General features: G+C 35.9%; 1 protein-coding gene across 1 annotated transcript in view; it reads right to left on the minus strand.

Annotated features, from left to right (window-relative positions):
• The window catches only part of Pkhd1 (PKHD1 ciliary IPT domain containing fibrocystin/polyductin), a 458,933-nt gene that overhangs the window by 128,631 nt on the left and 315,080 nt on the right, over nucleotides 1-15,222 (minus strand). The window contains exons 53-54 of the mRNA XM_036168402.1: nucleotides 8,042-8,155; nucleotides 5,450-5,537 (exon numbers count right to left, since the gene is read on the minus strand). Of these exons, the coding sequence (XP_036024295.1) occupies nucleotides 5,450-5,537; nucleotides 8,042-8,155 (202 nt within the window). The remainder of the gene's footprint in view (nucleotides 1-5,449; nucleotides 5,538-8,041; nucleotides 8,156-15,222) is intronic.

Consider the following 15,222-nt stretch of genomic DNA (forward strand, 5'->3'; position numbering starts at 1 on the left):
TTTGGATGTATTTGGGTGTTGGGTTTTGAAGAAACTCCACTCCATAATGAAGTGTAAATGCTGTAGGCGATAACCACAACTCCAGCAGACTATTTACCTCTCAGGCCTCCTTTCTCCCTCATCCCAGGAACTCTTTCACCTCCTGTGAGATAAATCTCTCCCCTAGACTGTGAATGAACATAAGGGAGAGTAATACCCTCTCAGATTGTGAAGCTGGATAAAGCTCAGTGTCTCTGAGATCAGGCATAGTCTGTAGCAGTGGGGGAAACCATTCCTAAGTAGGAAAATGAGGTCAAAATAGAAAAGCAGAAAATGTATAGGAACAAAAGGGAGAGGCTGGATTGGCCCTGAATCCAAAGTGAATCAAAGGGTGTTCCTCTAAGTCCTCTAACAGAAGCTTGACTGCCTATCAATGTCCCTGTCTTGGGGCTGACTCTATGTCAGAAACTGAGCTAAAAAAATTCATATTCATTAATTCATTTAATTTGTATAATTATTTTATTAGCTAGGCACTATTACTCTCCGAATTACAGAAAAAGAAACTATGACTCAAGAGGGTAATTTTCCAAAGTTATACATTTAGTAAATCATAAACTAATCTCACTGTTCAAGCCTTCTAATTGCAGAGTTCTTTTTCCTCCTTATTCCTAAAGTGAAGTCTTTGACATCCATGGACAAGTTGTCCATTTGAGGTTAGAACATACTGCTTCATCAGATCTGAAGAACTCTTTTTAGAAACTGTACATAGGATCACTAATTGCTAGTAAGTGGGAAAGGAGCTCTATGTTCTGATAGATAAATAAATTATGGTAATAATATATTTTGAATAATATGTAAAAAACATTAAATTTTAATTTGAGGCAGAAATGCTGATATACTAGAAAATATACAGTTAAGCTGACATATTCTAATTTGTAGAAAGGACACAAGAAGATATTGATTAGATGCCTGTGCTGTGCTTTTCTTAGATGCTACAGATTATACCAAATACTGCTTCCTCTCTCCAGAACCTACATACATGAACAGAGTTTGTGCAGTTTAAATAACTTGCCATAATCATATATTAAGAGCCACACCAAAGTTTTGTGGCTATACAAGATGTTATCATCAGGGAATATCAAGCCAAAGGTATATAGAAACATTAATATTTATACAACTTGTTATATCTTGTTATTTTAAGAATTTTTACAAAGAAAGGATAGCCATATGCTTTATGATTCCCTAAAATTTTAAACCATAAAATCATGCTACAGTGGTTTTGCTGATGAAGGAATTGTATGCTAAATTAAGAGATAATGGTTGAATCTCCAAGGATAAGTAGGATGGTGTGTAATGATACGCAGACCAACTAAAACCCTTATTTGATTGTCTAAGTTTGAAGTACCAAAGGTGCCATAGAAAGCCTCATGTGCACTGCTTAGAAGAGAGGAAACAGTGATATCCCAAACACATGATATCTGAAAAGCACATCACTAATGTGATACAGGAACCAACAGAGCAGATATTATCAGTGGTGGTGTTCAAATTAAAGGCCTGGGTCCTGGGGACAGGACCAAGTAATAAGTGGTTATTTGTGATTTCTTTGTAGATAACAGACTGTATCCACAAACCATTCGGGACAACTCAAGCCTGTTAGAACAGCTGTCAGAAAAAGAGATGCAAGATAATAAGTGACAAGAGGACAAGAAGGGAGAGGGGGCCATTGTGCACTGCTATAGAAATTTAAATTAGTGTCACTATTACAGAAAACAGGAGGGAGGGGTTGGATATATGGCTCTGCCATTAAGAACAGAATCCAGAGCCCAGTTCATAAGCTAGGTGTCTTGAGCACACCTGTGGCCTCCAGCTCCAAGTAAGGTTGAGACAGGAGTGTTGCTGTGATTTCATGGCTTCTAGAGCCTCCAGGATACTGACTCAAAGGAACAGGTGGAGAGTGACAGAGAACCTCTAACACCCACCTCTGGCCCCTATGCTCAAACATAAATAGGTATGTGCACTTGTATACATTCATATATCTACATATAAATATATGATGCTATATATGAAAAATGATGGAGGAATCTTAGAAATTAAAACAATTAACTGTCTTAGAAATCCTACCATGGAGTACCTAAGAAAAGAATATTTAATCAGTGTGTCAAAGAACATTTCACCTCCATGTTCATTAACTGCACTATCTACCACAGGCATGACAGAGAAACTATCAGGTATCTGTCCACTAAAAAAAGAACAAAAAATGCGGTACATATGCACAATGGAACATGATCCAGCCTTCAAATGGAAAGATGGTCTGCCATTTGAACAGCACAGATAACATTATGTTAAGTGCAGTAAGTAGGACAGTGAGAAACACACTGGCTGATCTCATGTATGTATTAAATCTAAAGTGTTGATCTAAGAGGAGGAAAAACATTTAGGAGACTCACGTAGGTCATGCTGATTGCGGATAACATCTTATTTGAAAGCTGCTGAGAACACAAACTTCACTTGTTGCTCAACACAAAACAAAAAAATAAATATGTATGTAAAGTATTGCATATGCTAATTTACTCTGTTTAGTCATTCCATGACATACAGGTCTCAAAACAGAATTCCAAACATGCTAAACATTCATAGTTTCACTTGTCAATTAAAAACAATTAAACATTTGAAAAACAAGATAATAAAACAAACGTGATAAAGCCTTATATAGTTTTTTTTTCCTTTAAAAGCACAAGAAATGATTAACTAGAAAATAAACAAAAGAATACAAAAGGTTCTCCATAAACCTGTTCTTCTCTCTGCTTTCCAGTGCTCAGTGATGCCTTTCCCACAGAGTTGCTTAGGGACAAGGGTTAGCATGCTCTTAGACGCCTCCTCTCATCAACTATTGAGTCCATCAGCACATAGTGTTGATTCTGTCTCCAACACATATTTCTCTCTCTCTCTCTCTCTCTCTCTCTCTCTCTCTCTCTCTCTCTCTCTCTCTCAAAGTATGGGTCAGACCTAGTTTTTGCCTGTTTAAAACTCCATGAATGGGTAGGATGAAATACCAATACCTTAAGATTCACTGGCAGAGTAACCACTTATTTTCAGAGAACACATGCATGTGACTGCCCAAGTCTACACAGACAGTGCATGTTCTGTGTAGCATACTGGTATAAGGATAAACTCATTTGTCTTTGTATAGCCTGTTTTTTAGTAATTCTAAATACAAAAGGTCCATTTTGTTCATTGGTTTCCACGAAAGTTTCAACTGTAACAAAGTAAAGTAAGAAGTAACGTCAATGTAAATTTAAAAATGACATGGAGCAAAGATAAAGTAAGTTTTCTTTTAGGTATCTCACTGACCTTACTTTGGCTGGGCAATCAAGAACTAAAAATAAGTTCAATAAATGAATGAGGGGCATTTTCATGGAGGGTTTCCGACTAATAGTACTTAATAAATCAAGCATTTACAGACAAATTTTATGGGTCAAGTTATCTTAATAAACTCGCAAAGAAAGGATATCCATATATTGTATGTTTTCCTGGAAATATATGAACAAGTGTCTATGCACCCAGACAATGACAGACCAAAGAGTCTACCCATATCTAGCTTGATAAACCAATGACGTTATTGTAGTCACTTTCAGGACTGTAGGTAAGAAACTAAGGTCAGCAGCAGATATGACTCCATGGGGGCTGGCTCACTGAAAAGCCTTCCCAGCTAAGGAAAGCAGTCTAAGTCACTGGAGTTTCTTGGGGAAACCAGGTAACTTCAGCTAAGGGCCTCTTCTCCCCCAGAAATTCCTTCCTCTTAAGAAACCCTGCAAATGGCTGTGTGACTCTTGCAAATCTCAGGAGTAGCCTATGATCAATGAGCTTTCTGAATAATGGTGTAGGACAGTTTCTCACTCTGCAGCTAGCTTCGAACTCACTATATAATCTAGGCTGGCCTTGAAATCAAGATGATCTTGCCTTTTGCTTACAAGAATGACAGGTGTAAGCTTCCAGGCCTGGGAAACTTCCCAAACCACATGAACCTTCCTCTTCCCTCCAGGAGGGGATGTTTCAATTAGGAGAAAACAGCTATACAACACATTAAACCAGCACACTATGATAATTATACTTTTTTCTTATAATTTCATTAAAACAATCCTCTTTGAGACTGATTCTAGGAAATGCTATTTTTAATATTTTTAATTACTAGAAAAAAACAGGAAAGAGTCAGTCATAGAACTTCTAGCTTTATAAATGAATACTTTTTAACTTTTGTGATTCTAGTTAAACATAATGTAATAACTTCATTCACATATTTCTGCTGAGAGATTTAAATGAGAATATATAATAGAAATGATCATATAGAATGAATACATATTTTTAATACGTATGATTTGGGTTTTTTGTTTCTTTTTGTTAGTTAGTTAGTTACTTAGTTTGTTTGTTTGGTTTTTCAAAACAGGGATTCTCTGTGTATCCTTGGCTGTCCAGGAACTCACAGATCAGACTGGTCTCGAACTCACAGAGATCTGCCTACATCTGCCTCATGAGTACTGGGATTAAAGGTGTGCACCATTATCACCCAACATATATGTGAAATATTTATATATACATATATATATATAAATACATGCAATTACATTTATATACCACATATATATATACATATACACATATGTATATGTGTACATATACATATATATGATATGGTCATTTCTCTTTCTCCTAGAGTTAGAGCATCCTTGTTCTACCCTTGCACATCAAAACTCTGTGTTCTTTGGATTTTAGATTTTAATAAGGCCCCTTGTTTAAGGGCCCCTTTTTTTTCCTTATTAACTTAGTTTTCTTCCTGCACCATTAGGATCATATAATGTTACAATCACTATTTTTAATATATATTTAACTATATTAAATATGACTCTTCTGAGTTTTGTAATATGTATTCCAGTTAGAGTTGCTGCAATCCTTCCTATTGGAGATGGCCTGGGTTCTTATTAATAAGAATAGTTTCCTATAGGAGCTTTCCACTTTCTGGTCTTTACTTCTAGAATCACATTTTCTGTCATTTTCATCTATTTATCTTGTCTTTCAAGTCCTAGTAGATCTCTGTTAGTTTGTCCTTCATATGATCTGTTCAGTTCAAGATAACTGTGGGTCCATTCATCATCATCATAAGCTTTGTCTCATCCTTATTTCTGTCAGTGTCTCTATGGTGCCTTATCAATCGTCACTATTGTATTTTCCATTCATACTCCTTGCCTTTATCTCCAAGAACCCATAGTTCTATACATTATTGACAAAAAGCATCTCAAACTACTCTTACTATATAGTTTTCTTCTCCTACATTTTGTTTTTTTAATAGGTTACATTTTTTTTCTAGTTCCCCTGCCTTGAACGATGTTGATTAATGTTTCAGATCATAGTAAAATATCACAAATAACGAAATGAAACAATAACAACAGATTAAAGTCTCTGATTCTTTCCTTACCTCTCATTTCCTGGTGCAATATCAGCTCCAAGGTGTACCCAGGATTTCTTAGGATAAGCACTGTGAAGGTGAAGTTTCCCATAAACTCCTGAAAAATTAAAAAATCAACAAATCACTAAGAAAATACTTCCATCTTAATTAAAGACAGGTAAGTAAAATACGGTTTAAAGGTTATTACACAAAATATGTAACATATAATCCATATCTTATCATGTACACGTTATCTAAAAAAGAATATTTCTATTGTAACAAGTCAAATATAACCCGAAGACCTACAAAGAAATTAAAGCTACAGCACATAATAGCAATCTAAAGGTGGAGAAATACCATCTAATGGTGAACCAGTTCAATTTAAAGAGGTATGTCCTTCTGCCATTAAGGTGACTTCAGAACTCTATTGATCTGATGGAAGTCAACTAGTTTTGGTGTTTTATGATATACCCTAGATTGTCCAAGTGGCAAGGCTCTTTCTATTTCCTGAGGGACCTCAGTGCTATTAGTTTTATTTTCAGTGTTCAGACTTAACATTTTGTCTTACTATCAATGATCAAGGAAAACATTCTGTTTTATTTTGGATTCACAAGTTATTGTCTTACCAGGTAAATTGAGTATGCATATATCCCTTCAGGCTTTTGAGGATTTCCTCAAATGTACTTCATTGCCATTTTCAATTATATTAAGTATAATTTCTCATAATCTAGTGTTTCAAAAAATGTGACCATGCATTCCAGTAGTAGAATAAAAAGTAACCATGTAACTCCATATGTGTATTTATTTAACTTAGACAATATATAGATGAATAATATATGTCTGTAAACCTGTGCATTTGACTTGATCTTTTAATGTTTTCACCCTGCACTCAAATGAGTCATGTGACTAGCCTTACACAAATGGAAACATTTTGTTGCAAGCTCCTAACTTAACAACCTTAACACTCATAATATTTTGAAAAAAAATAAATGAATAAAAGAAGTAAACACCATTGAGATATCAACAATGTGTCTTGGGTTTTCATCCAGTGTGGACCAAAACAATAAAATCATAATTACTGAGATCTTAATTAAATGCTGTGCCAATGTCTGTAATTTCTTCTATACTCTAATTCAGAAAGACATGTAAGAAGATAAAATAAGGATTAGTAGATTCAGAATGAACATGCCCTAGAATCAGTCCTTCATAATATAGTTTCATGAATACATGTCACAAAATATCAAACCACAAAACTAAAATCATCTTTTATTCATCATAGGCTAAGTACCTAAGCAGACAGAATCCTGGGGTAGTTTAGAGAGATTTCCAACAACAATGATTATTATAAAAATATTCATATCTTTAAAATATGAAATATCCAGAAAATTTAATTAACCAGAAAAGTAGATTTCTTGCTTATTTACATCATCAAAGGTTAACTGTAAAATGATACCACTTCTTATTTGTTTAAAGAAGGTAATAAACTATTTAAAATGATTAAAACCTGCCATTTGCTTATGATATCATAGAAGCTAAGAATGCTGTGAATTCTTTATTTCAATTGCTATGAGGAAAAATTTCAAAGACATTATTTGAAGCATATAACTGGGTCCAGGATCAGCACACCTAGTAGTATGGACTCCTTTCTGAAAGTTTCAACCAATGTGATTATTCCACAAAACAAATGAATCAAATTAAATGTTCCTAGTATAGTCCTTCTTGGTCAACTGTGAAAAGCTAAATATTCTTCTAACTATGCCATGGCAATGATAAAATAAACAGAATTCATAGGAAAAAATAAAATTATAAAGCATTTCCAACATATTATACAGCAATTGTTAGGCATTTTGGAAGTAAGTTAACAAGCCCCATGCTATCTGAGTATTTATCTCATAATGTTCAGAAACCTCACATATGTGCATATCTATATTTGCATTTTGAAACATCCAACACATCTGTTCATCTAAAGGAAAATCCAATGGAATCACTATTCTGGCTTATGACAGTAACATATACATCTAGGCTATACAACAACATAATACTCAAGAACATAGTAAATGACCTTGACCTGACTCATTTCAACTCTCCTCCTATAAGGAAGAGAAAAAAAAAATAAGTAAGGGGATCTAGTTTTGAAATAAATGAATTTTCTTTAAAAAAAGTGACTACTCCATTCTGAGAGGTTTCCCTTTTAGAAAATAAAGAATGCCTACATAGTGCCATTGGGAAATATCTTATCCTGTAATACTCATTGATTTGGAAACTTTCATATATGTCAGTACAAGATATCCCAGTCTTTGTGTTTCCAGTCCCTGTGTTTGTAGACCAATTCAGGATTTGATACTACAATACTTCGGCAATATCACTGTCAACAGTGAATGTTCTTGTGGTCATCACACATACATAGCTTATCATTTCTGGGTCACAGTTATGATATCTGTAAGTGGACACTGAACATCTGGCAAGTGAAACAGTAAATATAAACTGTCTACAATTTATCAGCTGTCCAAGAAACAGAACTCCTTTGCTTCTCTGCCTCTTTCTGTCTTGTCTTTCTCACACACAAATACTCAAACATGTAGACACATTTTATTATTAACATACATTATATTTGACTCTTACCAATTGTTCCTGGATCAACACGAATTCCATCCAAATGCTCACAAAAGATTTCTTCTGAAGCTCTAAGGAGAATCAGAAGTCTTTGTTCTTTCTCTAAGGGACTTTTTAAAGTGCCTGTCAAGAAAGCAAAGTATAATATCTGAGATAACTAGAAATGCAAAGAAAGAATCTAGACCAAATGCTGTAATGTTGATTGTATGGGGAAGAGGCAAGGGTCACATAAATGAAATGACAGCAGAAAACATGAAGTTCTACAAGCCTCTCTGAAGAAAACTGGGTGACCATTCCTCAGTTATCTGCTACCCCTCATCATCGACTCAGAGTACACATTCCTGGCCCCTGTTAGCCAGCCTGATTCTGTGAAATGCTCTGGGTTAGTCACGTTTGGATGAGAGGGGTAGTAATGGTAGTTGTCAGATGGTAGTGTAAATACTTGCCAAGTATTCCCCACATCTCTTTTCTATCATATAATTCCTCATATCCTTGGGTATCTAAATGAAGAGACATTCAGAAAGACCTAGAGAAGAGCATGCAGGCTGGAGCCAGGTTCAACCCAGTCTAATAGGAATACTCATTTTACAAAATACTGAGATAGGGGAGTGATGCTGTCAAAACCATTATCACAGGAAATCCCAGCTGATCCGGGGACAGGGTGGTGTGAATTGCCATTTCCTTCACATGGTTTTAGCATGTAAGGTTCATTACAAGCCTAAAAAGCATGATTCTTGTTTTGATGTAAATATCCACATAGAAAGAGGCCTGAAGCTTCAAGTATGAATTTACATCTATCCAACTAGCAGTATATATAGCAGACTTCAAACAATGGTGGGTTTACTAGACTAATAATAAATTGTTTCTCATAAGTTCTCCTTGTATCATTGGGATACAGAAAGCATAAGGCTATGACACTCAGCATAAGGGAATTGCTTCTAACAGTCTCTTGAGGGAACAATCATGTTCTTTATAGTTTGATGAATGATCAGAGACTTGCTAATACAATATTAGTGAATATAGACCTATATGCTGCTCTTACAGAATTCATTGTTGAAGAAATAACCAGTATAAAAGTCCTCCTCAACCTATATATCTTATGGAACCAGGTTCACCATAATCATCTACTACCAAATTGGACATTACAGTTTACCCAGTTTCCTGGAAACAAAAGAATATGGGACAGCCAAATATGGTATGAAATAAATGGTAAAGTGAAAATCACCTACTTGTCATTTTGGTTACTCTTCTCTTGGGTGGCATAAAACCAATCCACACTCCCACACCCACAACCCTGTTAGGACTTCCTGTGCACCTGGTGTAAATTTGGGGTTTTCTCTATGCAGATCTCCTCAGATCATACTCTCCAGCCATTTACTGTTAGAAGTGTTGACAGCAAGATTCAGAGCAACAACTCATTCTGCACAGCACATGAGTCTGGAGTAAGCACTGGAACCCATTGCTGAGGTGTTTCTGCTACAACACTAATGCAATCTCCAGTTCTGTATAGATGCCATAGTGCCTTAGCTAAGCAATGAAGGTATCCTCTGGGCCCAAAGAAAGCAAGAGAGGAAGGAAGCAGAGGACTGGGTACTGTTAAGCAAATGTGCCTGATGTGACTCTTTTCCGGCTGCTTTAAGTCTGTCCAGTAAGCCGTTTTCCAACTGTGATTTCATTTATTTCACTGAGGGTATAAAGTCTTACAGGGGGAAAAATGGCCTAGCACTAAACAGATACCAGAGAAGAAAAGTAGGACACTTCTTGCCCTAGAGAAAAATGTATGCAGAGTCCCACAAAAAGAGTTGTGCGTTTCTCGAAAATCAGAGATTAAATCAATTATGCAACCCAAAACGGCAGCACATGTGGAGCCTTCACAGAAAATCTGGGCAAAATTAGTCAGCCTGCCATGATCTTTTAGAATCTGAAATGACCAGGATTTGGAATCTTTTTTGTTAACATGGGAAAGGGAAAGATGGAGGCTAGAACTACTTAGCAATCAAGCAGAGGCAAGAGAAGGAAATGTGTACTATTCTAACATTAACACACAGTGCTTCCTGGATTGGTAAAAGCTGGTGAAAGTGAAGCTTCCAGGAATGCTGTACTCAATTGCATTCTTAATCTCAAGGAGACAGATGCTCTTTTCAACATAAACTTTACCAGTAAATAAGAGTAGCTGGCTCTGAGACAGGGTACCCGAGATGAGGCAATGGTGTCTTGGTGTATATCTTTGTAAAGCTGCTTTGAAACCTGAAGTTTATATCTTAGGAGATAATTGTCACTGTGTTGCAAAGACATTGCTCATGCTTTTACATACATGATTTCATTACATTCTCATAGGTCTTCAATGAAGACTGTAGAGATTCCCACAAGGAAACTGAGGCAGGAAGAGCTTATGTAACTAGTCAGAAATTACATAGCTATTACTTAGTGGCATTTGGCTTAGATTTAATCAATACCATTCTAAGACATCTGGAAGACTAAGGGAGAAGTAAAGCATAGTTGATGCTACTTAGCATGATGGTGGGCAATGGAGGGGGAGAACAATTGATTCCAGATGTTAAAATCACCTGAGGAGATGGAAGAAAATAAGTTCTGGCATACCAAAGATAACCATTATTGATTTGGGGGGGTATGGTACAAATGGATTCCATGAGTGTCCAAACCATAAGAAAAAAGGGAAATGGAGCTTTTATTACTTTATTAACTAAATCTCTACAATAGAATCAAATATAAGCCTAGTTTACACTTAAGCCGCCTCTATCAACATGAATCCCCACACCTTGGAGTCAACAAATGCATTCAGGATTATTTTCTAATCTTTCAGATCTTTCTGTTCACAGTCATTTTTGTTTTTCCCAATCCTTAAGTTTCCATCCACACCTGGCTCCACTCCAACTAGTTCCTAAAAACCTACTATGTTCTTTAATTGGGGTATATCAAACTAGCCATGCCTCTTGTTGTACATTAAGAAATTTGAATGAACATTTAGCACTCCATATAGACAAAGATGAGTAAATCCTCAAAGTTCTTCCAAGGATTATTTGTAAATCATGGCAAATGCTTCTAAAGGCTTTGAAACAGCAGACAAGGAGAAGCATTTTTTCTATTTCATGCTCATTTCCTTCTTTTCACCTTTGCTAAAGTGCTCCACAGCTGAGCCACAGGAATTCCTTACACATGTTCTTCCTCTCTGCCCAGAATTCCACAATGACCCCTTCTCACAGTGAACTCTTCAGAGTCCATCTTTATCCATATCTTTCTTTATCAATTAAATCAGGGCTAAGCAACCCCGCTTAGCTATAGCAGCATACCATATTCTACCTTAAAACTTTCAAGACTGTAACATTAGTGCCTTTTGCCCATTTTCTTTGTGAGCTAAGAAACAGTGTATTACAAGAAGTAATTTTCAAATGTTTCATAGAAGAATGGTGAACTTGTTCATTGAGACCAACTTCCTTGCAGAAAACCCCAATAGAGATAAACCTTATGGTAATAAAAAATGTGAGTAAATTATAATGATCCTAAACATACATGTACCTAGCAGTATAGCTTCCAATTGTAGAAAGCAGAAATCTAGGGAACTAAAAGGAAAAATGGATAATAATAGTGGTAAGGGAAACATCTGCTCATATAATAAACAAATACTACGAACACTGTGGTAATAAGCAAGACAATTAGTAAGCTTGGCATAATAGCCATAGATGGGAAAGCATCCATAAATAATGAATGCGAATTTCTTTCAGACCTGTACAAGATAAAAACTGATATACAATGATGAAAAAGAAAGCTTAAAAATTGGTTAGTTAGGGTTATTTTTTTCAGACAGTTTTAAGCAACCCAGCCAGGCTCCCATTCATTATATAGCTGAGGATGGACTTGAACTACAAATGATCTTGCCTCTACCAACTAAGTGCAAATATACAGTATCACATCCGAATTTTAAGTTTAACCAAGTTTGTATTTTAAAATATTGGAAGTACAGAGCACATGCTTTTTGACCAAAATTCAATCAAAACATTTATTTCATAATGAGAGGTTTAGCCCAGCATGATGGCACATGTCTGTAACAGCAGCACTTGGGAGGTAGATGCAGGAAGACACTTTAAGAGGCAGCCTTGCTTATATGGGGAACCTGAAGCCATGGGCTACACAGGATCTCCCTCTCATCTTTTCCAAAGACAGCTAAGTAATTGTGTTAAAACGAAGGTTTTCTATACATAAGAGGATGTGAAATTTGGAAGGGGATGTGTGGGAGGGAATCACTAGGAACTGGGGTGGAGTGAGGGTAAATTTGATTAAAATAAAATGTATTCATGTATGAAGAAAAAAGTTACTTTTTGACACAAATTAATAGGTTATTTTTTAAATATGAATTTATCTATTTAATATGTAATTTACCTTATATTAAAGTACCATTAATTAACATGCTAATTATTAAACAAAAATGACAGATTCTTAAATTTATATTAAAGAAATTTATAAGTTAGAAGCATAAATTTAAAAATATTGATTTTTGAAATATTTCAAAATTAAAGACATTTCTCAAAAGAATTTTCAGGTTTATTAGAGTTTTGGTTAACAATGCGCAAGTGAAATTGAAAGATAATGTGATGTTTGTGAAAAAGTATGTTTATGCAGAAATAATATCTTTCTATAGCAAATCTCATCCTGAAACACATATTATTTACTATTAGTCTTTTAGCCTTATTACAACTCTCCAAGTACAAAATTCAAATCCTATGTTTTCTCTACTTATAAACATTAAGTATTAAATATAGTATTTAGGAAGCACATGTCTTCAATGTTATTTTAAAATTTTATGAACCAACCATTACCTTGAATAAAGATCTGTCAGCATGAAACCCGAGTGACTGGTGAGTGGTCCACTGAAGCTCTCATAGACATGTCTTTGTGGAAATATGAGTGGTGAATTTATGCAGTAAAAGTGTATTTGCTTGAAAGAAGACATTAGTGTTTATTTTAATCTATTATTTTTAATTATTTTCTCATTTTATGTGAATAAGTGTTTTGCCCTCGTGTACATATGCGCATGAGCTGCATGTCTGGTGCCCATCAAGGTCAGAAGAGGGTGTCAGATCCCCTGGAACTAGAATTAAAGATGGTTGTGAGCCATCATGTGGGTGCTGGGAATTAAATCCAGGTCCTCTGCAAACGCAACAATCACTGAGCCAACTTTCTATCCCTTGATACATTATTTTTAACAAATATCACACACACATGGTTTTCTGTTTCCTCAGTGATATCATGGCTTTAGGCTGAAGGATGTAATATAGTTTTCTCAGGTTTATTTACTTATTACTTAATAATCCAATGAGTCTTGCAGAACTGCCTGTTAAGAAGGCAATAAACTGTATAGATTTCCTTCTTTTGGATTGAGAAAGCTCCAGTCATGGAAGCAATGAAGAAAGCTCCCATACACCTAGTACTTCATTTCTTGACAATCAAAGCCAGGCATTAATGATGAATTTAGGCTTCTGGCTACAACTGTGAGAGGGCAGTGACAAGTACCCATCCCTAGCCCTGAAAAACAAAACGTGACAAGTTTTAGGATAAAAGTCCAAGTTCTTAGTATAATTACTAAGCAACTAGGCAGTTCATAGAACTGTGACAAGTCATAGAAATGATGAATTACTCCGGTTCACCAATGTGTCAGTGTGACTTGCTGATTTAGGGATTCTTTTAATTTTTTAAATGTTATTAGAATATGCATTACTCAATTTATTTGGATGAAACAAAGTATATTCATTTATATAAATTTTCTATGCAAACAAATGCCAATATTCCATATTACTTATATAATAATAAAATATTTATATATTATTTTATATTATTTTGACAGTAGTTTGCATACATATGCTATTTCTGGTTATCCACCTCTGAAGTCTTCCTACAAATTATTACAAAACAAATACTATTCACATGCAGTTTTAAAAGCATAAAATTCCTAATGAATTGAACATTTGATGACATAATGCTGACATCAGTGAAAACTAGGATAAAAGGAACACATGTAAATGAATAGGAGCCATATCTCATTTAAGGAACACATAAATGAAAGAGATGGGTTCAGGCAGGTGTTCCTAAGCAAACAAACAGAAATTAACAAACCAACAAAACAATGTTTATTTTGAGATTGTATTGGCCAATTTCAATTGATCCAAGACAGATTGTAAAAACTGAATTTGAATCTGAAAGGATGATGAACACTGCTGGTTACCAAGAGGAAAGGTCACAGTCACCATAGAACCCAGTGTTAGTTTTCAGAGCTTTATTAGGAGGGAAAAGGGGGGAGGGGAAAGAGGAGAGCCAGGCCTGGAGAAAGAGGAAGATGATGGGAAGGGGAACAGAGCAGAGCAGAGAGAGCAGAGATAGAGGATGGGGTCTATGTCCAGCTTTTTAAGGTGCATACTTAGTCGCTAAAGCACATTGATGACACAAGATTCAAGACCATGAACTGCACATGTGCAGGAGTGAGGGCAGAATCCTAACAGGATCACCAAATTTTTCCTGTGTTTTCATACTTGTTCAGTTTCTTTCTTATGGGAGATAAATGTATTGTGATCTTTTAAACATTCAAACTGTAATCCCTAGATGTTTAAGCAATGTGTGTTCTTTTTTATTTTATTTTATAATTTAATTTAATTTTACATATCAGCCATGGGTTCCCCTGTCCTCCCCACTCCTGCCCCCCCAACCTTCCCCCCATCTGACCCCCCATTCCAATCTCCTCCAGGGCAAAGACTCCCCTGGGGATTCAGCTCAACCTGGAGATTCAGTCCAGGCAGGTCCAGCCCCCTCCTCCCAGGCTGAGCACAGTATCCCTGCATAGCCCCAGGTTCCAAACAGCCAGCTCATGCACTAAGGATAGGTCCGGGTCCCACTGCCTGGGTGCCTCCCAAAGAGTTCAAGCTAATCAACTGTCTCACTTATCCAGAGGGCCTGATCCAGTTGGGAGCTCCTCAGCTTATGGTTCATAGTTCATGTGTTTCCATTAGTTTGGCTATATGTCCCTGTGCTTTTTCCAATCTTGGTCTCAACAATTCTTGCTCATACAAGCCCTCCTCTTTCTCACCAATTGGACTCCTGGAGTTTCACCTGGGGCCTGTCTGTGGCTCTTTGCATCTGCTTCCCTCAGTCAATGGATGAGATTTCTAGCATGACATTTAGGG

This window comes from Onychomys torridus, chromosome 18 (assembly GCF_903995425.1).
Source record: "Onychomys torridus chromosome 18, mOncTor1.1, whole genome shotgun sequence".
In the NCBI taxonomy this organism is placed as follows: domain Eukaryota; kingdom Metazoa; phylum Chordata; class Mammalia; order Rodentia; family Cricetidae; genus Onychomys; species Onychomys torridus.